This window comes from Saimiri boliviensis, chromosome 13 (assembly GCF_048565385.1).
Source record: "Saimiri boliviensis isolate mSaiBol1 chromosome 13, mSaiBol1.pri, whole genome shotgun sequence".
Taxonomy (NCBI): domain Eukaryota; kingdom Metazoa; phylum Chordata; class Mammalia; order Primates; family Cebidae; genus Saimiri; species Saimiri boliviensis.
In genome coordinates, this window is record NC_133461.1 from 69,232,101 (window position 1) to 69,258,371 (window position 26,271).

Sequence of the window (26,271 nt, forward strand, 5' to 3'; positions counted from 1 at the left end):
TTAACGACCTACAAAGAGAGTTAGACTCCCACACAATAATAGTGGGAGACTTTAACACTCTACTGTCAATATTAGACAGAAAATGAGACAGAAAATTAACAACCATATCCAGGACTTGAACTCAGAACTGGACGAAGCAAACCTAACGGACATCTACAGAACTCTCCACCCCAAATCCACAGAATATACATTCTTCTCAGCACCACATCACACCTACTCTAAAACTGACCACATAATTGGAAGTAAATCACTCCTCAGCAAATGCAAAAGAACAGAAATCATAACAAACAGTCTCTCAGACCACAGTGCAATCAAATTAGAACTCAGGATTCAGAGACTAACTCAGAACCATACAACTTCATGGAAACTGAACAACTGGCTCTTGAATCGCGACTGGATAAACAACGAAATGAAGGCAGAAACAAAGATGTTCTTTGAAACCAATGAGAACAAAGACTCAAAGTACCAGAATCTCTGGGACACATTTAAAGCAGTGTCTAGAGGAAAATTGACAGCAATAAATGCCCACATGAGAAGCAAAGAAACATCTAAAATCGACACTCTATCATCAAAATTGAAAGAGCTCAAGGAACAAGATCAAAAACATTCAAAAGCTAGCAGAAGACAAGAAATAACTAAGATCAGAGCAGAACTGAAGGAGACAGAGACACAAAAAACCCTTCAAAAAACATCAATACATCCAGGAGCTGGTTTCACGGAAAGATTAACAAAACAGACAGACTGCTAACCAGATTAATAAAAAAGAAAAGAGAAAAGAATCAAATAGATGCAATAAAAAACGATAAAGGGGCTATTACCACAGATTCCACAGAAATACAAACCACCATCAGAGATTAGTACAAACAACTCTCTGCACATAAACCAGTAAACCTAGAAGAAATGGAAAAATTTCTGGACACTTGCACCCTCCCAAGCCTAAACCAGGATGGAGTCAAAACCCTGAATAGACCAATAACAAGGGCTGAGTTGAAGCAGCAATTAAGAGCCTACCAACCAAAAAAAGCCCAGGTCCAGATGGGTTCACAGCCAAATTCTACCAGACATACAAAGAAGAGCTGGTACCACTCCTTTTGGAACTATTCCAAACAATTCAAAAAGAGGGAATCCTTCCCAAATCATTTTATGAGATCAACATCATCCTGATACCAAAACCCAGCAGAGAATCAACAAAAAAAGAAAACTTCAGGCCAATATCCATGATGAACATAGATGCAAAAATCTTCAATAAAATACAGGCAAACTGACTGCAAGAGCACATGACAAAGCCTATCCATCACGACCAAGTAGGCTTCATCCTAGGGATGCAAGGCTGATTCAACATATGCAAGTCTATACACGTAATCCACCGCATAAACAGAACCAAAGACAAAAACCACATGATTATCTCAATTGATGTAGAGAAGGCCTTTGACAAAATTCAACAGCTCTTTATGTTAAAAGCTCTGCATAAACTAGGTATCGAAGGAATGCATCTCAAAATAATGAAAGCTATTTACGACAAAACCATAGCCAATATCATACTGAATGGGCAAAAACTGAAAGCATTCCCTTTGAAATCTGGCACTAGACAAGGGTGCCCTCTCTCACTACTCATATTCAATACAGCATTGGAAGTTCTAGCCAAAGCAATCAGGCAACAAAAAGAAATAAAGGATATTCAATTAGGAAAGGAGGAAGTCAAATTATCTCTATTTGCAGACGACATGATTGTATATTTAGAAGACCCCATCATCTTAGCCCAAAATCTCCTTAAACTGATAAGCAACTTAAGCAAAGTCTCAGGATACAAAATCAATGTGCAAAAACCACACGCATTCCTATACAGCAATAACAGACTTAAAGAGAGGCAAATCAAGAACAAACTGCCATTCACAATTGCTACAAAGAGGATAAAATACTTCGGAATACAACTAACAAGGGATGTAAAGGACCTCTTCAAGGAGAACTAGATACCACTGCTCAAGGAAATAAGAGAGAATACAAACAGATGGAAAAACATTCCATGAATCAATATTGTGAAAATAGCCATACTGCCTAAAGTAATTTACAGATTGATTGAACGCTATACCCATCAAGCTACCCATGACCCTTTTCACAGAACTGGAAAAAAACACCTTAAAGTTCATATGGAACCAACAGAGAATCCGCATAGCCACGTCAATTCTAAGCGAAAAGAACAAGGCTGGAGGCATCATGCTGCCTGACTTCAAACTATACTATAGGGCTACAGTAATCAAAACAGCATGGTGCTGCTAACAAAACAGAGATATAGACCAATGGAACAGAACAGAGGTGTCGGAGGCAATGCCACACATCTACAACCACCTGATTTTTGACAAACCTGACAAAAACAAGCAATGGGGAAAGGATTCCCTGTTTAATAAATGGTGTTGGGAAAACTGGCTAGCCATGTGCAGAAAGCAGAAACTGGACCCCTTCCTGACACCTTACACTAAAATTAACTCCAGAGGGATTAAAGACTTAAACATAAGTCCTAACACCATAAAAACCCTAGAAGAAAACCTAGGCAAAACCATTCAGGATATAGGCATAGGCAAGAACTTCATTACCAAATACCAAAAGCATTGGCAACAAAAGCCAAAATAGACAAATGAGATCTAATTAAAGTCCATAGCTTCTGCACAGCAAAAGAAACAATCATTAGAATGAACTGGCAACTAACAGAATAAAAGAAATTTTTGCAATCTACCCATCTGACAAAGGATTTATATACGGAATCTGCAAAGAACTAAAGCAGATTTACAAGAAAAAAACAAACCCATTCAAAAGTAGGCGAAGGATATGAACAGACAGTTTTCAAAAGAAGACATTTATGAGGCCAACAAACATATGAAAAAATGTTCATCATCACTGGTCATTAAAGAAATGCAAATCAAAACCATTTTGAGATACCATCTCACGCCAGTTAGAATGGCAATCTTTAAAAAAGCTGGAGACAACAGATGCTGGAGAGAATGTGGAGAAATAGGAACACTTTTACAGTGTTGGTGGGAGTGTAAATTAGTTCAACCGTTGTAGAAGACAGTGTGGTGATTCATCAAGGACCTAGAAATAGAAACTCCATTTGACCCAGCAATCCCATTACGGGGTATATATCCAAAGGATTATAAATTGTTCTGTTATAAAGACACATGTACACATACATTTACTGTAGCATTGTTTACAATAGCAAAGACTTTGAACCAACCTAAATGCCCATCGATGACAGACTGGACAGGGAAAATGTGGCACATACACACCATGGAATACTATGCAGCCATAAAAATTGATGAGTTCGTGTCCTTTGTAGGGACATGGATGAACTTGAAAACCATTATTCTCAGCAAACTGACACAAGAACAGAAAATCAAACACCGCATGTTCTCACTTATAATCGGGTGTTGAACAATAAGAACACATGGACACAGGGAGGGAGGGCATCACACACTGAGGTCTGTTGGGGGGAATTAGGGGAGGGACAGTGGGGGGTAGGGAGTTGGGGAGGGATAACATGGGGACAAATGCCAGATATAGGTGATGGGAGATGGAGGCAGCAAACCACATTGCTATGTATGTACCTTTGTAACCATCCTGTATGTTCTTCACATGTAGCCCAGAAACTGAAGTGCAATAAAATATATATACTAAAAAAAAAAAAAAAAAAATTTATATATACACACACACCCCCACTAAACAAGGGATGAAAGCATTACAGCAATCTAGGGTTAGAATACTGAAGATACACACACACGTGCAGATGTATCTAACGCCTGCAGAAAGCCATTCACAGCATGGGTAGTCACAAAACTCTAGACTCTTCTGGTGCACCTTCCCATCAGATTCTTGTATAGTATCCCTGCATAGTACCTTCTGAGGCAATGGTCCCAGTGTTTGAAAAGCTACCTCTCTCCCAGCCCTTCTACCTTGCTTGCTCTTGTCTCCTGGCCTTCGTGTGTACTGTTTACTATGCCTGGAACACATATTCCATCCACCATTTTGCCTTAGCATTTGGGTCTCAGCTTCAAATTTACTTTTGGGAAGCTGTACATGGTCCCCTTGGTTGCTTCCATGGCACTCTGCATCCCCTGCACCCCCTGGCCACGGCCCTTCTCACGGGGTGCTGAATGACGTGCTCCGAAACTGTCCTCCCTACTCTCTTGAGTTCTGTGAAGGCAGAGAATCATGTGCATCTCATTCACCATCTTACTGACTGTAAGAAAGCAATAAGAGTAGCACTTAACACATGTCTTCTGTGAGGACTCAATGAATATTAATGCACGTAAATTCTCAGAGCAGCATTTAGCACAGAATAAGTATGGAATAAATGTTAGCAGTATTAATCATGGTAGCGCCCATCATATGGAAGACATTTTAAATACTTATTGCGTGAATAAAATGATTCTGTCCACTGATCCTAGTTCCTCTGACAGCCAGCGTCTCTCCATTCACTAGGCTTTGTGATGTCTCCATATGGTTATTATGTTCTGTCAAGTCTTCATCAAAATCCCAAGTTCCTCCACTGTTTCTCCTACATTAAGGTTTATAGACACATCGTTAACATCCTGACCGCCTATCTGAAGATCAACTTTTATTGTCTATTATTTGTACAAAGTTAAAAATTAGGTCTAATTTTAAGCCCTTCAATCATTATAGGCAGCAACTTTGTTAAGGTTTGTTGAACAGTAATTCAGTTTTTCTACCTACACTGTAAGTCAGGAAGTGAAGGATAATACTACCAAATTCACAAGAACATCACAAGGATTAAAGTACTAACATATGCAAAGGATGAGATATGTAGGGGTTATAAGGATAGGCCTTTCAGCAAACACGATGTAGGTTGTCTGGGCTTAGCCACCTCTCCCCCGGCCCTTCTGCAGAAGGCTTTGGATCTTTCTTCCCCAAGTATATAAATTATCTTAGAGTAGATGTCTTTTAAAAGTTAATGAAAATAGAGCAGTATTAAATTTCAACTCCCAGCCCTCAGGTTCCCACTTTGGAAAGCAGGATGAATATGAAGAGACAGCTGTGTGTCCAGGAGACCCAAGTGTGCATCAGCTGTGCACCATTTCTGTGCCAGTCCTGGATCTTGATAACTCCATAATCAGCATCTTAAGGCTGATTCTATTCTCCTCTATTTCTTCTTGAATAAAAATATGTTCAGGGCTTAGGAGACTCCAACTGTAATATTTATTAGGATTAAAAAAAAAAAAACTTAATCTTGGCCGGGTGTGATGGCTCACACCTGTGATCCCTCTGGGAGGCTGAGGCGGGCAGATCACCTCAGGTCGGGAGTTTGAGACAAGCCTGACCAACATGGAGAAACTCTGTCTCTATTAAAAGTACATAATTAGTGGGGCATGTTGGCACATGCCTGTATCCCAGCTACTGAGGGGGCCGAGGCAGGAGAATCCCTTGAACCCGGGAGGCAGAGTTTGTGGTGAGTCGCAACTGCGCCTTTGCACTCCAGCCTGGGCAACAAACGCAAAACTCCGTCTCAGAACAACAGCCTGGGCAACAAACGCAAAACTCCGTCTCAGAACAAACAAAACCCTTAATCTCACTGACAGAGGCCCTAGTGTTACCCTAGGAGCAGCAAAGGAAACATACCTAAAAAGACTACAAGATACTGTCTTACGTCCCTAAATCTATGAGAGGACTAACAGTTTATAAGCATGGTCCTTGCCCTTAAGAAGTTCACAGTCTAGTGGGAGACATAAATAAACAGTAATTACAACATAGTGTCACTGCTGTAAGTGACAGAAAGACTCCAGAGTGGAGTGCTCATTAAATGAACATAGAGAAAAAAGAATGACTTCGATCGGAAAAAGTGTTTCAGAATAGTAGGCATTTGAGTTAGGTCTTAAGGAGAAGTAGGCATTTTCTAAGTAGCGAAGAGGGGAAAGGGACATTTCAGGTAGGCAAAGAGGCCCTGGACATTCAGGAATGAAGCAAGTGTAGGCAGAACCAGCACACATGGGGTGGGGGTGGATGGTGAACGAAGAGCCTGGAGAGGTCAGAACTGGGCCAGATTGTGAACAGCTGCCCATGTCATGCTAAAAGGTTTAAACTTTGCACCTACAAGTATGAAGGAGTCATAAAAAGGGAAATAACATTAGAGGGTTTGTCATGGCCCAGGCAAGAGATGTCAAACCACTGTGTGAGGCAAGGTAAGGTAGACACAGTGAGAACACAAAGGAGGTTCTGTATTCTGGAGATAATGGAAGAGGATCAAGGGATCAAGATGCAAAACAGATGGTAAAAAACCAGACCTACAACAGCTGAACTACCGATTCTTTAATTCATTTAACAGTGAACAAATATCTATGAAGTCCCCATTATACTGAGATATAACAGTGAATTAGAGAGAAAAGGTCTCTGCCCTCAATGAGATTATACTCTAGTGGCAGACATCAATGAATAGGAGACCAACAAAACAACTATAGACTGTGATGACAGCTAAAAAGGAGACAATAGGGGAATACGATTAAAGCAAAAAAGTCAGTGTGTGCTAAATATATAAAGGTGTCTGTGTGGCCTGAGGAGATGTCCTTTCATTTCAGCTGACATTTCAAGGATGTGAGTGAAAAATCATACTTCAAAGGGTCAATGAAGAGAAAATTTTTAAAAGGCATTTAAGATGCCAAGAAACTAAGCACTGCAGATACAGGCACACTTGAGAAGAGTGCCAAGATTATAATCAGATAATCAGAAATGACAGCCCATACCTGCAGGGCCTATTGTTGAAGAAATCCAAGATGGCTAAACTATATTAGACATGTTATCTCTCAAAGTTCAAAATGTTTGAAATATTCTGCCTTAGTTTGGGTGATGTTTATGTGTATGAAATACAAGAAAATGCAAGGGGAGAGAAAATTTTCATCACTTCAAGTGCATAATCTAGAAAACAGAAATTAGGACATTAAAAATCTATTTTACATGCCTCATAAAGTTCTTGCTGCAATATCATGAACACATGCTATACAATGCGCAATTATTTTCACTGTTCATTCACTGGTAACTAATGTTACTGTATTAGGAATTTATTCTGCACAGGGATTTTCTGTCAGTAGACTGTGAAAATAATTTTATTTTTAGCCTAAGCTGAATCAGTATAGTAGTAATATCAGTATCGACTGTTATAACTAGCTTACCAATTTAAAAAAGTTAAATCTGTGTTTTTAAAAGACCTAGAGCATCCGCAATTTTGATTAATTTATCTACAACACTGAACTGCTTTCCTGTAAAATCCATATCAAATTTAAGACATAAAACAGTATACAATAATTTGATAGCAAATTTTACCGGGCACACACTTATTTATCTGTATACACTTTGCCTGCACAGTAAGACTAATAACAAAAATGAAGGAGAGCTTGTTGAATAAATAGAACAAAAGAGTTAATCACACAAATTGTATTTTCTGCATAAAATTTTAGGACTAGAAGGAAGCTCAACATGTCTCATTGCCCCCACCCCCATTTTTATGTTTTTAGAGACAGGGTCTCACTCTATTGCCAAGGCTAGGGCACAATGGCGAGAATCATAGCTCACCGTAGGCTTAAACTCCTGGGCTCAAAAGATCTTCCTGTCTCTGCCTCCCAAGCAGCTAGGATTCCAGGATTCTAGGATCTTGCTATGCTGCTCAGGCTGGTAAACTCCTGGCCTCGGCCTCTCAAAGTGCTGGGATTAGAGAAGTAAGCCACTGAGCCCAGGCCTTCCTCCCCATTTTTAAAGATGAGTAAACAGAAGTCTTGCAAATGCTATTTGATTTTAAGAAGTTACACGAATAATGAATGGTATGATTCACCAGTAAAAAGGTCTTTTACAAAAGATCAGTGTTAATATAAATATTTCAAATTATGAATAAATGAAAAAATGAGTTATTTGCTCTAAAGAAAGCTTTCCAAAACTTATTTTAATCTAGTGTACTTCTGTGATACATCAGGTTTCTTCTATACCCCTACTATGAAACAATGTATTACTAGAGAATTTGACAAGCATACTGCACACTTTCAACATGGAGGCAATGATGGTTAGAGCATGCTAGGAATGCATCAGAGAAAAATCAACTGACTTTCCAGTCTTAAAACTATTTTATCTCAGTCTTTGACACTTCTATGATCTTCTATCTTTTCCCACTTCACATTTCCCTCTTATTATTTTTTTAACAGAGGGGGTTTTGCCTTGTTGGTCAGGCTAGTATTGAACTCCTGGCTTCAAGCAATCCTCCTGCCTTGGGCTGTCAGAGTCCTGTAATTAGACGATGTGGTGGCACATGAGCCACTGTGCCTGGCCTTCCTCTTATTTCATACCTGAACTTAACATGGTACTCCCCTAATCCCATTTGTGTGCATATGCAGGACCATCATCCCCTAACACCAACACATGCATGCCCACACATTCTTTCATGAACCGTCTTCTCCCCAAAGCCAAATATTAGTTTCACTGACTCACATATTCTCTCCAAGATTGCTCAGAAACCTGTATCAAAGTATCTACTTCCATTTTCTTCAGAACTCTCTTTACTTTCATCTAACAGTGCATTTCATGTGACACTCTTAGAGGAAAACAGCAGTAACTTCTATGTAGTGGAACACCTTTGCTGGACTGAAGGGTGTGATAAGGATGGAAATGCTGTTATCAGCAGCACTGAGAACTGCCTCAGTTTACTAATTTGAAAGAGTCACAGGATTCTTACAAGGATTAAATGGAGTAAGGAACAGAAAACATTTTACAAAGTAGCTGTATGAATAATAACATAGGAAAGTAGCAGGGATTAAAGTTTTAGGTAATGATAAAAAATTTTATTTAACAATAACAAAACTGGAGACTAATGATAAAAAAATTACCTGAACCACAATAGATTAAAGGATGCTACCATTAACACAATTTCATTTTCTCCAATAAAACATTTTACCTTTGAAATTGCCCCCTCTGCACAGCACAAGCTCACCAGCTACCCCTGCAGTATGGCTCTGGAATATGGTAGTGTCACTGGGAGCAGGGCAGGGTGGCTCTTCTTTCATACAACCTGATGCACTCCATGGATTGCTTATACCTCCAGCTATACTTAACTTAGAAGGATATCAAATTGCTTAGGAGACACAGTAATGTGTATTTACTTTCGAGGATATCACATTGCTTAAAAGACAAAGCAACAGCAGGCCTACCCAAGTCTTTATCATTCAAAGAATAACCTTAGTTTAAGAAGAAAATCATCATGAAAGAGATCAGAATGTAAACAAATTTGGTTTCTAAATAAACAGATGATGAACCAGGCACTGTGCTTTATAAAGTAGCCAAGTTCAGTAAATGCATTTAACACTTTACAGAACAAGTATAACATTGGAAAACAGATGATAGATTTTGTATTTTAATAAATTGCCTATTTGGCATGTAAGAAATTTAATATAATTGAAGTACTTTTGGAATATCAAATCAGACACATTACCAGCAACTGAGCTCAAATGTTCTGAGACTACAATTCCACGCCAGTTTATATGCATTCATGCACACAGACAGACACAGATATGAGGTAGTTTGAAAAACTGTTGATAATCCAATTTTTAGTTTTGTTGAATCAGAGAATATAGTTTCAAATATTTCACTTGGTACACACTAACTTATAGGTGTGAAGAATGATTCTTAAAATATATTAAGTATTCTGGATCTTCAGAAAAAAATCAAATTAACAAATAGTATTAGTGTGAAAAAAGTATTTTTGAGAAAAGGTTAAGATCACTAACATACATACATAAAGAAAGCCTTATACACTGCAGAGGAAAAAGAAACTTATTTGGACTATGTAAGACTTCATTCCTGAAACCTTGATGTTGGATAGGCAATTTATGTGCTTTCTTCATCTAGGAAATCACTCAAGATGGCAGAAGTGATGACAGGAGCATCAAAGGAAGAAGAGTGTTTCAACAAGGATGAGAGTTGATTACTGGCAGGCAGCAGAGGAGAGACAGAATATTAGCAAACCCACCCCAATCCAGACATAGAGATGTAAAGGAGAGACCAGCTTCCCACAGGAGGGAAGCAAGAGAAAGCACCACCCATAGGGGAACAAGTGTTGTGAGAAGAGCCTGAGGGAACTCTACAAAATGGATTGTAGTTTCCAGAGAGGACTGGGAATGGTTGAGATGGAGATCAACAGAGTAGAGGGAGATGTGAAAACAGGATGGAACTAAAGCCGATAAAGACCTAGCCTTGGGGTGGTGAGGGTGAGAGATGTGGCTGGACCTACAAACAGTTGTGAGGGCCCAACCTCGGCCCAACCCCAGTTTCTGTAGGCACTGCGACACAGCAGTTTTACTCCACCTGTCTGTCAGCTTTTTATTTAGATAAACTTTAATTATGTTTGACTCTCTTTTTGAAAGTGTGTTTGCATATCTGGCAAAGCAAAATTTTAATCAAGAGCAAAAATAAATTTATTATTTTTTCATACCAGATAAGTAACGTGCTGACATAATAAGGTTTAGAAAAAGGAACATTTCATACACAAGTATGAATATCCAATAATCACACTTAGGAACTGTGAAAGAATCAAGAGCAAACATTTTTTAAATGCTCATTGCAGGGTAGGGTAGAAAAATATGAACATTGCTCTATTTAAGCTTACAAATAGTTTCTAAGAATGCTAGTATTAGAAGGACTTTAAGAGCTCATTTAATTTTCTCTATTAACCCACAAGACTGTACAGGTACACCTAAAAATAATGCTCTGGGGAGACAATCCATCTTAACAAGCTGGGAAAGGTAATGACAGTCTTAAAAAGTAATCTTTTCTACTATCTGAGAAAACTTAGTTGAGGACGTGCCTTTGGATGTTCACTCTGAAGCTTTTAATCAGATCCCACTTCCTCTGTTTCTGTTCAAAGAAAATAGCTAGTCCATTACACACACACACACACACACACACACACACACATTCTCTCTCTCTCTGTCTCACACACACACTTATTTATTCTTAAAATAACACAGAATTCACCTTTTTCCACTGTTGACAACTTTCCTCCTTGATCCAATTTTATAAAATTAAAAAGAAAAAGGCAAAGCTTTTCATTGCCCTATCATAAAAAGACAGACTATAAGCAGTACCCTGGCTAGAGCAGAGGAAGGCTGCTTAGAGCTCTTATGCATATATATACAATGAATCTATTTAAGGGTGATTTATTAAGGGTGATCTGCCTGAGACACCCATCATCTACTTACTACCAGGGCTAAGTACATCTTAATGGGCAAATAGTTTAGTTTTTCCTTTTTTGCTTATATATCCACCAAGTGTTTTTCCCCAAACTCTGGGTCATGATAAGTTTTAGCTTAGTGCTTCTGATAAACCCTATATGTTAGTTATAAAAGAAATGATACTGTGATAGCTACTTTTAGGTGTCGACTTGACTGAATAAAAGAATACCTGATTTTTATTTTAGGTATGTATTTAGGTGAGTGTGTTTCCAGAGGATATTGGTGTGTGAGTCTGAGTGGACTAAGTAGTGCCCTCAGTTTAAGTAGGCACCATCCATTTGGCTGGGGCCCTGTGTAGAATAAAAACAGAGGAAAGAAAATTGGCCCCTCTCTCTCTTGGTACTGAGATACACTTTTCTTCTCCTACCCTTGGTCTTTGGACTTGGACTGAGCTGTGCTGCTGGAATACCAGGGTGTCCAGTTTGCAGACAACCCATCTTGGGACTTCTAAGCCTCCGTAATCACACAAGCCAATTCCCCTAATAAATCCCTTCTCATGTATCTTGAACTCCTGGCCTCAAGTGATCCTCCTGTCTGAGCCTCCCAAGTAGTTGGGATTACAGGCATGAGCCTGCACCTGCCCCTTTTCATATACCTACGTATCTATAAAGCCCATTGGCTCTGTCTCTCTGGACAACCTGACTAATATAGATATCCATTACCTGCCATGTACTGACCTCTCATTTTCTGTCAGATGCTGTGTTATTTTATATAAGATCTCACTGAGTCAACATGGTGAAACCCTGACTCTACTAAAAAAAATACAAAAATCAGCTGGGCATGGTGGCATGCGCCTGTAGTCCCCGCTACTTGGGAGGCTGAGGCAGGAGAATTGCTTGAACTCAAGAGGCGGAGGTTGTGGTAAGCCAATATCGCGCCATTGCACTCCAGCCTGGGTAACAAGAGCGAAACTCCGTCTCAATTAAAAAAAAAAAAAGATTTCACTGAATTTTCACAACCATCTATGTAACACACAGTGACTCACCTTTTAAATAAACAATAAATAAAACAGTTAAATGATCAGATGTGAATGTCACCTCTTTTCTGAGTCTTTATCCCTTACTGGAAGAGGTCCTAATACGTTTCAGAATGAACAGAAGAGAAGAGCAGCAGAAAGGGGGTGGAAAGCAAGTCACATAGGAATGGACTGAACCAGTTCAGTAGTATTTATTTCCATTTGCAAGGAATCTGTATGAAAATCCGTTTTTTAAAAGGTTCACACTGTTGATATTTTAATAGAGTAGATTTGATTTTACCTAAGTTGGTCCTAAATGACTTTCAGCACTCATCCAAAGGATGGTAATAAATCTTTTAAAACAATAGAGTGGACAATGTCAAAAATTTAGGCTTATCTTCCAATAAATATCAAATACACGCCTATCAAACTATGCCAATAAATATCAAAGCAGTAGTACTTACCTCCTTTGCACTCTTAATTTTGGTCAGAAATGTATGGAGCTCCATTGTTTCTGCAAACAGGGCACGGCATACTGCCTGATAATGATTTGGTGCCTCTGATTCAGTAGGGAGATGAGCAGCACACAACTATAGAAGGGGAAAATAAAATAGTGGTGCTTGGTTACTATTTAGGCGTTTTTTGTACTTAAAAACAGATACACCCCCATATCTGTATTTTCATATCAGACAGTCAGGCAATCCCCATAATCCAAGGCTTAATGTACCACAAGACCAACAGTAAGGTCCACACGATTATATGGGAAAAGTGGTCCACTAAGTAACAGACACCCAACAGCACAGATGAGCTTACTAGAATTAGCTTTTATTTGAAAATGACAGAACATATGTAAAAATTTTGGTTGGGAACAGAAAGGGAACCACCATTTACTATGTACTGATGATGGCTCCAGTATTTTAACAGTTACCATTTATTAAGCAATTATCATGCCAGCTACAATATTTGACATGTCATATATACAACATAACACCATTTACTCTTCAATGTATGCTGAATTATCTTCATTTTATGGCAAAAGAAACTGAGGCTAAGACGAGTCAAGTGACTTGTCTGTCCACAGTCACATGGTTACCATGAGGGAGAAGGAGAAATCAAACACAGTCCTGTGTACTGAAGCCCAAGCTCATTCCAATACATGTTGAATTTTGTAACGTAGTAGAAAAAAAAAAGAATGTCAGGAAAACATGTGGACCTCAGGGAAGCAGCCTCATCAGTAGATGGGGAATGGAGGAAAGAGGGCAGAGGGTAACGTAAGGCCATGGCTGCTGCCAACAGCCCTAATGTCTTTTACCATACATGGTCCATAATCCCCACATGACTACTTGTGGGTAAAAGTTGCAACTTAACATCATGAAAGCAATTTAGAAAAATCCAACACCATTAATTTATCAGATTGGAAAGACATCCTATTAAGAGTCCCATACACAGGAATAATTTTATCTTTCTATAAAATAATTTGCATCTATATACAATCATTACGTTTTAAAGTACTTCATTTGCACTAACTAGCTGTAAGTTCTCTTAATTTCTTACTGTAGTAGGTAAACTTGACACTCATTAATAACTAAAAATATCTTATATTTTAATAATTTATATCAATTAAATAATAAATGACATGTTTGTAGTCTGTAATATCCTTAATAATGTAGCTTTTTGTTTTCATGTATAGTAAGCATCTTATACAATCTAATAGTTAGATCACTATCTTTTATAAAATACATTCTCAAGAAAATATCTCGAGTGTAAATAGGAAACCTTCACAGTATCAAAAAAAGCTAAAAACTGATTTTATCCAGAAGCATTAAAAGCAGAAATCTCACAAGTTTATTCCTCACAGAGCCACCAGTAAACAGAGTATATTTTTTGCTCAATTATTTTTGTATTTAGAAAACATCTTGCAATACAGAATTATTCAAGGTAATGAAAGACAACTACTAAGGCTTTACCTTATATAACTTACCCAAATCTCATATTACAGTTACACAATGAAATCGCATAAAGCAATGGGTTTCAAAGTTTTCAACTGCTATTCACAGTAAGAAATAAATGTATATATATTTATATATATTACACACGGACACATGCATATGGACATGTTATACATACAAAAGCTTCACAAAACAAAACGTGCACATTCAATCGATTTGACAACCCATTCACTGGTTGTAAACTGCAACTTTAAAAACATTGGTGTAAAGGTAGTAACTAGGTCTAAAAAAATTTTTTAAATGCATATGACAATCTTACACACAGAAAACCTAAAGGAATACTACTAGAGTTAATAAGCAATTTCAGCAGTTGTGGAATACATAATTAACAAAACCTTTTGTATTTCTATACGTGGCCAAAGAACAATCGGAAAATGTGGTCAAGAAAATCATTAAAATTGCATCAAAAATGCTAAGAGATAAATTTAACCAAGGAGTTACAAGACTTGTACACTAAAGACTACAAAATATTTTAAAAGAAATTAAAGAAGACCTAAATAAACAGAAAGACCTTTGTATTCATACATTGGAAGACAATATGGTTAGGACAACAACATTACCCAAAGTGATCAACAGACTGAATGCAATCCCTAACAAAATCCCAACAGCCTTTGTTTAAGAAATGAAAAGACAGATCCTAAAATTCATATGGAATTGCAAGGGGCCGCTTGCAACAACCCAATTTAGAGATTAGGAAACTGAGATTTAGACCAGCTAAGTAATTTGCCCAAGGTCACACAGCTAGTCAATGGCCAAAATGAAACCGAAACCAGTAGTCTGACTCTGGAGCCCAAGTTCTTTTCCATTCTACCCTAAAATAAATGTAATTACCTTTATATTAAAGGGAATAATGTTCTTAAAGTCGTTAAAGCATAGAGCATGGTATACAGTACGCATGCAACAAAGTCATTTTTATAGTTACAAAAAAAGGGACACTAGGGTTAGGGGGACAAAATTAGGTTCTATGACCTTGGACACGTTATTTAACAATGCTGGGTTTCCATTTATCTCTAAAAAGAGAGGACTGGTCTATAACCTCTTATATAAACCTGTCTCTCCTCTTTGCTCCATGTATAAACTTCTAAATTAAACCAAAATGCTAAAGTTTTTGAGGAATCAGTCTTAGATCTTTGGATATCCTCTGCTTACTGCAGCTGACCTTGTCTAGTCTAACAGCTTAAAATGCCACCTGTAGGCTGATAACTCCCCAACTCTTATTCTAAGCCAGCCCTTTCCTTTATGTTAAAAACTTACAGCTGTGTACTTAGCATTTCCACTTAGATGTCACAAAGCCGGCTCAAACAATTCTGAGAGTCATCCTCCCCACCCTCCCTTACTATGGGGTTTTGCTATGTTGCCCAAGCTAGTCTTGAACACTTGGGCTCAGGCAATACTCCTGCATCAGGGTCCTGAGTAGCTGGGATTACAGGTGTGCGCCACCACACCCAGCTGAGAGTCATCCTTGATGATTCTTTATTCCCATGCCACCCATATCAAATCCATCAGTAAGTCTTGATGTTTCTACCTTCAAAATATGCCACCTGACAGCTCTCTACTTTTCTCCATCTCCTCCACCATCATCATGGTCCCAGCCACTATTTTTTTTCTTTTTAGATGGAGTTTTGCTTTTGTTGCCCAGGCTGGAGTGCAATGGTGCAGTCTTGGCTCACTGCAACCTCAGCCCCCTGGGTTCAAGAGATTCTCCTGCCTTAACCTCCCAAGTAGCTAGGATTACAGGCATGTGCCACCACACAGCTAATTTTGTATTTTTAGTAGAGACAGGGTTGCTCCATGCTGGTAAGGCTGGTCTTGAATTCCCAACCTCAGCTGATCCACCCACCTCAGCCTCCCAAAGTGCTGGCATTACAGGCGTGAGCCACTGTGCCTGGCCTCATTTTCTTTCATTAGAGTACTCCTAACTTCCTCTCTCACTCATCTACACAGTTCTTCTCCACCTGACAGGCAAAATCTTTTATAAATGTAATTTGAATTATATTCATCCCCTGCTTAAAAACATCCAATAATTCATTCAAACAATACTCATCAAGTGCCAACTATGTACTAGGCACTGTAGTAGAAAGAGGACACAGTATTTCATAGGATTTGGCTGTGTTTCCATCCAAATCTCATCTTGAATTCCCACATGTTCTGGGAGGAACCTGTAGGAGGTAATTGAATCATGGCGGCAGGTCTTTCCCGTGCTGTTCTCATGATAGTAAATAAGTCTCATGAGATCTGATGGTTTTATAAGGGGGAGTTTCCCAGTACAAGCTCTTTTTTTGCCTGCTGCCATCCACATAAGACATGACTTGCTCCTCCTTGATTTCTGCCATGACTGGGAGGCCTCCCTAGCTGCGTGGAACTGTGAGTCCATTAAACCAGTTTTTCTTACCAGTTTCAGGTATGCCTTTATCAGCAGTGTGAAAAAGGACTAATACAGAATTGAACAAGTAACATCCCTTTCCTCTCAAAACTAGTAATGTGTGTATCAGATCCTTAAACACACACACACACACACACACACACACACACACACACACACACACACATACACACAGGGAATAACAGCTACTATTAAGAAAAACAGGTCGGAGTGGTGGCTCACGTCTGTAATCCCAGCACTTTGGGAACTCACCTGAGTGGGTGGATCACATGAGGTCAGGAGTTCAAGACCAGCCTGACCAACATGATGAAACCCCATTTCTACTAAAAATACAAAAATTGGCTGGGCGTGGTAATCCATGCCTGTAATTCCAGCCACTTGGGAGGCTGAGGCAGGAGAATTACTTGAACCCAGGAAGTGAAGGCTGCAGTGAGCTGAGATTGTGCCACTGCACTCCAGCCTGGGCAAGAGAGAGACAAAGAATGTAAGGATGGATGGATGAAAGGAAGGAAGGAAGGAAGGAAGGAAGGAAGGAAGGAAGGAAGGAAAAGAAAGAAGCAGAAGAAACAGCAGAAGCAGCAGCAGAAGAGGAAGAGGAAGAAAAAGAGGAAGAGGAGGAGGAAGAGGAAGAGGAAGAAGAGGAGGAGGAAGAGGAAAAAGAGAAAGAAGAGAAAAAAGAGGAAGAAGAGGAGGAAGAAGAGGAAGAGGAGGAAGAAGAGAAAGAGGAAGAAGAAGAGGAAGAGGAAGAAGAAAGAAGAAAGAAGGAAGAAGGAAGAAGGAGGAAGGAAGAAGAAGAAGACGGGGACGAGAATAATGGCTAAATAGCTGGGCACAGTGGCTCACACCTGTAATCCCAGCACTTTGTGAGGCTGAAGTGGGTGATCTCCCGAGGTCAGGAGTTCAGGACCAGCCTGGGCAACATGATGAAACCCCGTCTCTACTAAAAATACAAAAATTAGCTGGGCATGGTGGTGGGCACTTGTAATCCCAGCTACTTGTGAGGCTGAGGCAGAAGAATGGCTTGAACCTGGGAGGCGGGGGTTGCAGTGAGCCGAAATCATACCATTGCACTCCAACCTGGGTGACAAGAGTGAAACTCCATCTCAAAAAAAAAAAAAAAAGGAAAAATTAAAGAAAGCAAGTGAGAAGTAGAAAATGAAGACAGTCGTGGGGAGGGACAATAATCTGGAAAGAGTGGTCAGCAGGTGGTACCAGAGCAGAGAGCTCAATGAAGATTGTAGTGAGTCATGCACAGACAAGGAAAGAGTGTCCCAGGCATGGGAGGGCCAGTGGCTCCCACTAAACTTAAAACCCAACTCTTCTGTGTTCCCCAAGTCTGTCACCATCTAGCTACACCTACCTCTCAAATCCCATTTGTGGCTCTTCCCTCCACTTTGCTTTGGTAATCCTGAACTTGTTTCTTTAAACCATGCCAATCTTTTTACTGATTCCTCACCCTAAAGGTGTTGACTTCAATGTCACCTGCTCAGAATGCCTTCCCTGTTTGTCCTTTCTAGATGCACTATCAACCTACAATTTCTCTGTTACCTTTTTTTTTCTTTTTCTTGAGATGGAGTTTCACTCCTTTTGTCCAAGCTGGAGTGCAATGGTGCAGTCTTGCCTCACTGCAACCTTCACCTCCCAGGTTCAAGCAATTCTCCTGCCTCAGCCTCCCAAGTAGCTGGGATTACAGCCTTGCACCACCATGCCCAGCTAATTTTTTTGTATTTTCAGTAAAGATGGAGTTTCACCATGTTGGCCAGGCTGGTCTTGAACTCCTGACCTCAGGTGATCTGTCCACCTCAGCCTCACAAAAGTGCTGGGATTACAGGTGTGAGCCATCACGCACAGCCTCTCTATTACTTTTTAATCACCACATTCTGCATTTTCTTCAAAGCAATTATTAGAATTTAAATTACAGTAGTTCCTCCTATCCATGGTTTCACTTTCCATGGCTTTAGTTACCTGTGGCCAACTACGTCTGAAAATATTAAATGGAAAATTCCAGAAATAAATCCTAAACTTTAAATTAGTTGCTGTTCTGAGTTGCGTGGTGAGATCTCATACCGTACTGCACTGTCCTGCCCAGGATGTAAATCACCACTTTGTGTAACACATTTGCTGTCAGCCTCAAGTGATATATCTGATTTGGCCTCCCAAAGTGCTGGGATTATAGGCATGAGGCACCGAGGCTGGTTTGCATCACACAAATTTTGATAGGTCACAAATTGATTATTATTCAGTTTATTTCCACTGTGATTCTTCTTTGACTCTTGGGACATTTAAAAGTAGCTTAATTTCCAAGTATATGTGGAAATAATAAAATATTTTTATTATTCATATCTGGCTTAATTTCAGTGTGGTAACAAAACATTTCCTATATAATTTTAACCCTTTGAAATTTGTTAAGACTTGCTTTAAGGCCTAGAATATGGTGAAATTTTTAATTGTTTCCTGTATACCTGAAAAGAATGTGTGCTCTGCAGTGGGTAAGTGCCATGTCCTATTAATGTAAAGTCAGGTTTGTTATTCTCATTGTCCAAATATTTTATATTTGTACTGATACTGAGAGGTATTTTAAACTTTCCATTATGATTGTAAATTTGTCTACTTCCCCTTTTATTTATTTGAATGTTGTTCGATGCTACTGTTACAGGCTATGTTATTAGGTGTACATAAATTTAGGAATGCTATTTCTCCTTAGTGAGTTGAACTTTTTATCATTAAGCATCCTCCTTTTTTATCTCTAGTATTTTGTCTTTAGGTCCATTTTATATGAAAATAATATCTGCAATACTTTTCTTTTTGTTAGAACGTTATATTTTTCCATTCTGTTACTTCAAGCTTTGTATCTCCTATTTATAGTGTCTGCTCTGGAAGTAACATACAGCTGGACTTTGTATTTTAATGCAGTCTAAAAATCTGTGTCTTTTAAAAATTAGAGTATTTTAGGCTAGCACAATCCACAGAAATACAATGTGAGCCATGTATGTAACTTTAAATTTTCTAGTAGCCACATTGAAAAAAGTAAGAAGAAACAAGTGATATTAACGTTGATACTATATTTTAGCTAACCTAACACAATATAATATTTCAAATTATAGCCAATACAAAAATTCTTAACAAGGCTTTTTTTTGAGACAGAGTCTCACTCTGTTGCTCAGGCTGGAATGCACTGGCATAATCTTGGCTCACTGCAACCTCTGCCTCCCAGGTTCAAGTGGTTCTCCTGCCTCAGCCTCCTGAGTTGCTGGGATTACAGGCATGCACTACCACACCTGGCTAACTTTTTTTGTATTTTTAGTAGAGACAAGGTTTTGTCACATTGGTCAGATCTCAAATTCCTGACCTCAAACGATCCACCCACCTCGGCCTCCCAAAGTGCTGGGATTACAGGCCTGAGCCACTGCGCCCGGCCGACAAGGAATTTTACATTCTTTTTGGTACTAAGTGTTTGGAATCCAGTATAGATTTCACACTTTCAGTGCATGTCAGTTCAGACTAACCACATTTGAAGTGATTAATAGTCACACGTGGCTAGTAACTACTCTATTGAGCAGTGTAGATTTAGACCATTTACATTACCATCGTCTATTTGCCTTCCCACCTCTTCTATATTCGTTTTCAATTATTTCCATCTCTTCTTTTGGATTATCAGTAATTTTATTAGCTTCATCTGCTCCCTTTCCCTGTTGGCTTGGTATTTACATTCTTTTATTTATTTTTAGTGGCTTTCCTAATAAATTAGTGCTTTAACCTCTTCCCAGACAATACCAGGATCTTAGAACCCTTACTTCCACACTCTTTTGTGCTACTGTTACATATTTTAATTCTAAATATATTCTAAATCATGCAAGGTATTATTATTTGTAGCTAATATTCATTTAGATTTATTTTCGTGTTTCTTTCTCTTTATTTTTTTAATTGAGATGGAGTCTCACTCTATCCCCCAGACTGGAGTGCAGTGGTACAATCTTGGCTCACTGACAACCTCCACCTCCTAGGTTCGAGCGATCTCCTACCTCAGCCTCCAAAGCAGCTGGGATTTCAGGCATGTGCCACCACACCCAGCTAATTTTTTGTATTTTCAGTAGAGATGGGGTTTCACCATGTTGGCCACGCTGGTCGTGAACTCCTGACCTCAAGTGAACCACCCGTCTCGGCCTCCCAAAGTGCTGGAATTACAGGTGTGAGCCACCGCACCTGGCCCATGTTTATTTTTCTTTGCCTTTCAAATCTTCTGCATCTCCTACTTTCTACCACATATGGAATGCCTTCTGCCTGATCTATACCCGTTAGTATTACCTTTAGTCAAAGTCTGCTGGTGACAAATTTTCTGTGTTTGTCGGAAAAGGTATTTTACCTTTTTTAAAACAAAACAAAACAAAAAAAGGTCTCACTGTGTCACCCAGGCTGGAGTGCAATTCCGCCATTAATGCCTACTGTAGTCTCAACCTCCTGGGCTCAAGTGATCCACCATGCCTGGTTGATATTTTATCTTTATTGCTGAGATATATTGGATAAGTAATTCTAGATTTAATATTAGAACTTTGAAGACAGCATTTGTCTCTGTCTTCTAACATTACTCTTCCTTTGACCTACTTTGTAAAATGAGTATTGGAATACCTGCCCAATCTACCTCACAGTATTATTCTAAGGCTCCAGTAATAGAAGGGACAGGACATAAAGGCATTTTTCAACTACAATGTATCATATTAAAACATACAAAATTAATAATTAGTTGGAATGAAAGACTATCCAGGACAAAAGTTACACATTAAAGAGGGTCTTGCTTGCTAAGAATTGAAAACAAATTGTTTCAAGTTATTAAACATCCTATTATTTTTATGAATCAAACTTAGTTTCACATTTCTACTTCAAACAAAGAGAAAGCAGTTACAATTCTTTAAGTAATTCTGGTCTTCTCTTCCAACACCGTAAACAGAGTCAATTTATGAACTGAGGTTTTCAACCTGCTAACCAAACCACAAATTCATATCTGCACTGTATGATGAGGAATCATGGTTTGTTTTTTGGGTTTTTTTTTTTTTTTTGAGACAGAGTCTCACTCTGTTGCCCAGGCTACAGTGCAGTGGCACAATCTCAGCTCCCAGGTTCAAGCGATTCTCCTGCCTCAGCCCACTGAGTAGCTGGCTACAGGCGTGCACCACCACGCCCAGCTAAGTTTTGTATTTTTAGTAGAGACAGGGTTTCACCATGTTGGCCAGGATGGTCTCAATCTCTTAACCTTGTGATCCACCCACCTCAGCCTCCCAAAGTGCTGGGATTACAGGAGTGAGTTACCATGTCCAGCGAAATCATAGGTTTTCTAATATTTTAACATTTCAGTTTATTTGTAAAATGTTTCAGCAATTATTTTTCTTCTCATTCAGCTACAGGGAACATTCAGAACAGTTACAGATGTAGAGAATTTTATAGGTCAGTTTTGATTAGCATGGAAACCAATAAACAACAGGTAAGGTTGTGATATTCTCCAATAAAATTTCTAACAAAATTGGTAAACTTCAGTTTTCCTTCAACTATAAAACCTTTAAAACTTTTTTCTTTGCTTTTCTTTCCCCCCACCCCCCCACCCCCCACGACAGAGTCTCACTCTGTCACCCAGGCTGGAGTGCAGTGGTGTGCTCTTGGCTCACTGCGATCTCCACCTCCACCTCCCAGGTTCAAGAGATTCTCATGCCTCAGCCTCCGACTAGCTGGGACTACAGGTGTGCACCACCACATCCAGCTAATTTTTGTATATTTTTTGGTAGAGGTAGGTTTTTACCATGTTGGCCAGCTGGTCTTGAACTCCTGGCCTCAAGTAATCCATCTGCCTTGGGCTTCCAAAATGCAGGGATTACAGGTATGAATCACTGCGCTCAGGCTTTTTTTTCTTTTAAATAGGAAAGAGGTCTCACTCTGTTGCCCAGGCTGATCTCGAACTCCTGAGCTCAAGTGATCCTCCCACCTGGGCCTCCCAAAGTGGTGGGATTACAGGTGTGAGCTACCATGCCCAGCCAAAAACCTGTCTTCTTAAGCACCCTTTTAACTATTCATTTTTCATATAATGATAGCAATAAGTTAGGGAACCACAGTAGCTCAAAAATAAAATAAAAGGTATCCATTCAAACTTCTAAATGTCCAAGACTTTTAAAATAAAATATTTAATGTCATTGAATACAATTCTTAAATTCCAATTACTCTCTGGCCCTCATCTTCCAGACTTGTAGTTTAAGATAGCAATCTATGACATCTGTTAACACTCCTGGTGCTAGGGTTGATTTTATGGATCTCGTTGGTTAGATAGAACACGTGTTCTCTTCCTCTTTCACCACTCCTTATGCATACTTCCCCAATGCACACACAACCAAAATACTGTTAGCTCACTTTCACAGGTATGAGTGGTTTTGCTTCTTAATGTAAACTTTTTACTCTTCATTTTTTCAATCACGATTTATCGTGGTCTTCCACAGAATAAGCAGGGCATTTGTGGTCTGCAGAAAGTTTAACTGGCCTTTAAGTGCGTTTATATGTTTTTAAAAAATCAAACTTAACATCTAGAAAACATAAAATGAAGAAAACACATCAAATTTCTATTTGTTTGTGTAAATATATATACATATATGTATGTGTATTTTAGTGTATAGGCTGATTTAAAATGAGAAGTACTACACATCTTTAAAAAGCTAAAGAATATATCTAAATTTCGTAAGAATCGTAACTTCTATAGTTCTTTCCAGAGTCCTTGAAAGATGTACCATCTAAGGAGCTTAAGGAGCAGGGGCCCTCAGCACATCTGAAAACTACCATTGTGACAGTGCTTCTATATTCCTGTCTCTGAAACACTTCACGAAAAGTTGGAAAATAAGAGATACATCATTGACACTGCTTATAAAACCTAGTAAACATCATATATAAGTAACTTTCTTTTATGGCTATTTTGACAAATCTGTTTTAAGCTAATCTCTGTACATTTAGCATAGTAGACATTATGGCCTTCAAGTACACAGCAAAAAAAAATTCTTTTTTTTTGAGACGAAGTCTCACTCTGTTGCCCAGGTTACAGTGCAGTGGCACCATCTCAGCTCACTGCAACTTCCACCTCCAGGGTTCAAGTGATTGTCCTGCCTCAGGCTCCTGAGTAGCTGGGATTACAGGTGCCCACCATCACACCCAGATAATTTTTGTATTTTTAGTAGAGACGGGGTTTCACCATCTTGGCCAGGATGGTCTCAATCTCTTGACCTCATGATCCACCCACCTCGGCCTCCTAAAGTGCTGGGATTACAGGCGTGAGCCACCGCGCCCAGCCTAGCAAAATTTAAATAAAGAGAAAAATTCTGTATAACCCACCAAACTTGCTTCATTGCATGTAAATACCACTACGTAGGTCAAGAAAACAAAGTAAAACAATCAGCTGTGATACTTGAGATGCAAAATCTTCATGTAAGTAAGTGGATAACAGTTGTTATTTAATCTAGACCAGGAGTCACCAAACTTTTTACACAGGGGGCCAGTTCACTGTCCCTCAGACCGTTGGAGGGCCACCACATACTGTGCTCCTCTCACTGACAACCAATGAAAGAGGTGCCCCTTCCTGAAGTGTAGCAGGGGGCTGGATAAATGGCCTCAGGGGGCCGCATGTGGCCCACAGGCCATAGTCTGGGGACGCCTGCTCTAGACAAAGGAAATACAGAGGTCAACTGAAGACATAATGCCCAGTCAAGCCGATACATAATATGTAATGATAAGGGGCACGTAATATCTAAAAGTACTATTACTAAATGCTGAATCACCTACCTACCTACCTTCCTTTCTTTTTTGTTTTCTCTCTTTCTCTTTCTTATTTTTAAATAAATGCAGCTATATGTCAACCATTCAATTTTTAAAAAATAACAAGCTGGGCACAGTGGCTCATTTCCATGATCCCAGCACTTTGGGAGGTGAAGGCAGAAGGATTGCTTGAGCCCAAGGGTTCAAAAGCAGCCTGAGCAACACAGCAAGACTCCCATCTCTGCAAAAAATTTGAAAATTAGTCAGGTGTGGTGGCACATACCTGTAGTCCCAGCTACTCAGGAGGCAGAGGCTGCAGTGAGCCATGATCATACCACTACACTCTAGCCTGGGCAACAGAGTGAGACTGCCTATCCAGGGGAAAAAAGAGAAGAAATAATAACTCCTGAGAAAAGCAAGTACTACACAAACTGCTGCCTTACCTTCATGACATCTCTATATGACCGAATAGCTGAGACTTTTCTCTTTTCATCTTCTTCATCTTCCAGGCCTTCTTCTGCAGCCTCATAGCCCTCATCATTGCTCCCGTCAGCTTCTACCGTGTTGGCCATGTGATCGATGAGCTGCTCTAGGGGAGGGCTTAATTCCCTTTCTTCATTCTCCTTCAAACCATAGTCCAGTGCTTTATAAATAATAATTCCCAAAGACTCAATGACCTAGGAACATTGAAGAAAGTAGTTAATGGAGATGACTGAGGAGCCTTCTAGGATGAATTGCAAGGCATAAAATGTTTAGTATTATTTTTTTTCCCGTCAAACCAACATCCAACACATACACAAACCTTTGTTATATTATCTTAGATTTATACTTTTTGTTAAAATCTGTATTTGCCATTCATATATAAAATATGAAGTGAGTTTACTTTCTACATTTCCAGAAGATATTTCTGAGAACAGATATAGTTATCAAAGAATGTATCCTTTCAGAACTCTTATGCCAATGTTTATTTAATTAGAGATTCACAAATATCCTAAGTATGAAAGACTGAAAATTCAGTTATGGGTAGCAATTAACTTAAGCCTAAACAACAATGACAAAAATCTATTCATATCCATGTATACACACTTCTCTGAGTTCTATTCAATCACTGAAAATACACCTCTCTCATATGATGCAAAAAAATGAGAGATCTTTTGCAAACCATGAATTTTCAAGGAAGCCCACAGACAAGCGTCCCTACCACCCACCTCCATCAGTATTACCACCGGCAAATGAATCTCATTTATGAACAGTCAATACATCACTGTTGCATACAACCTTGATAACTGCTCCAGACTTGGACCAATACAGGGAATCCCACTTTATTTCTCAATACTGCCTTCCTGCTTAAAAAAAAAAATCACATATAAACCCTTTTAATTTTATTGTTTTTCCTGTCTCTCTCTCTAAAGAACACAGGCAGCCAGTGCAGTGGCTCACGCCTATAATCCCAGCACTTTGGGAGGCCAAGGTGGGTGGATCACTTGAGGTCAGGAGTTCAAGATCAGCCTGGCCAACATGGTGAAACCCTGTCTCTACTAAAAATATAAAAATTAGCTGGATGTGGTGGCATGTGCCTGTAATCCCAGTTTCTTGGGAAGCTGAGATAGGAGAATCGCTTAAACCCAGGAGGCAGAGGTTGCAGTGAGCTGACATCAAGCAACTGCACTTCAGCCTGGGTGATCGAGTAACACTCTGTCTCCAAAAAAAAAAAAAAAGAAAAAAGAACACAGGCAATGAAGATTTAGAATTAAATCCTGACTTTTACCACTAGCCACCTGCCTTAGGGCAAATCATTTTAGTGATGACTTTTCTCATCCATTAAATGGGGATGTCAATGATACCTACATTTAATAAGATTCTGTTAAGACTATAAAT

The 26,271-nt window shown here is 39.2% G+C and overlaps 1 protein-coding gene and 1 non-coding gene across 5 annotated transcripts in view; both read right to left on the reverse strand.

The window, feature by feature from the left end:
• The window catches only part of SPIRE1 (spire type actin nucleation factor 1), a 218,219-nt gene that overhangs the window by 85,042 nt on the left and 106,906 nt on the right, over window positions 1-26,271 (reverse strand). For all 4 annotated transcript variants that reach the window (XM_039463524.2, XM_039463522.2, XM_039463523.2 and 1 more), the window contains 2 exons: window positions 24,837-25,070; window positions 12,690-12,815 (listed from right to left, as the gene is read on the reverse strand). In XM_039463524.2, coding sequence (XP_039319458.1) covers window positions 12,690-12,815; window positions 24,837-25,070 — 360 coding nt within the window. The remainder of the gene's footprint in view (window positions 1-12,689; window positions 12,816-24,836; window positions 25,071-26,271) is intronic.
• LOC120361750 (small nucleolar RNA U13) lies at window positions 10,469-10,570 on the reverse strand. The gene has a single exon (XR_005577880.1). It is a non-coding gene; the product is annotated as a small nucleolar RNA U13 (small nucleolar RNA).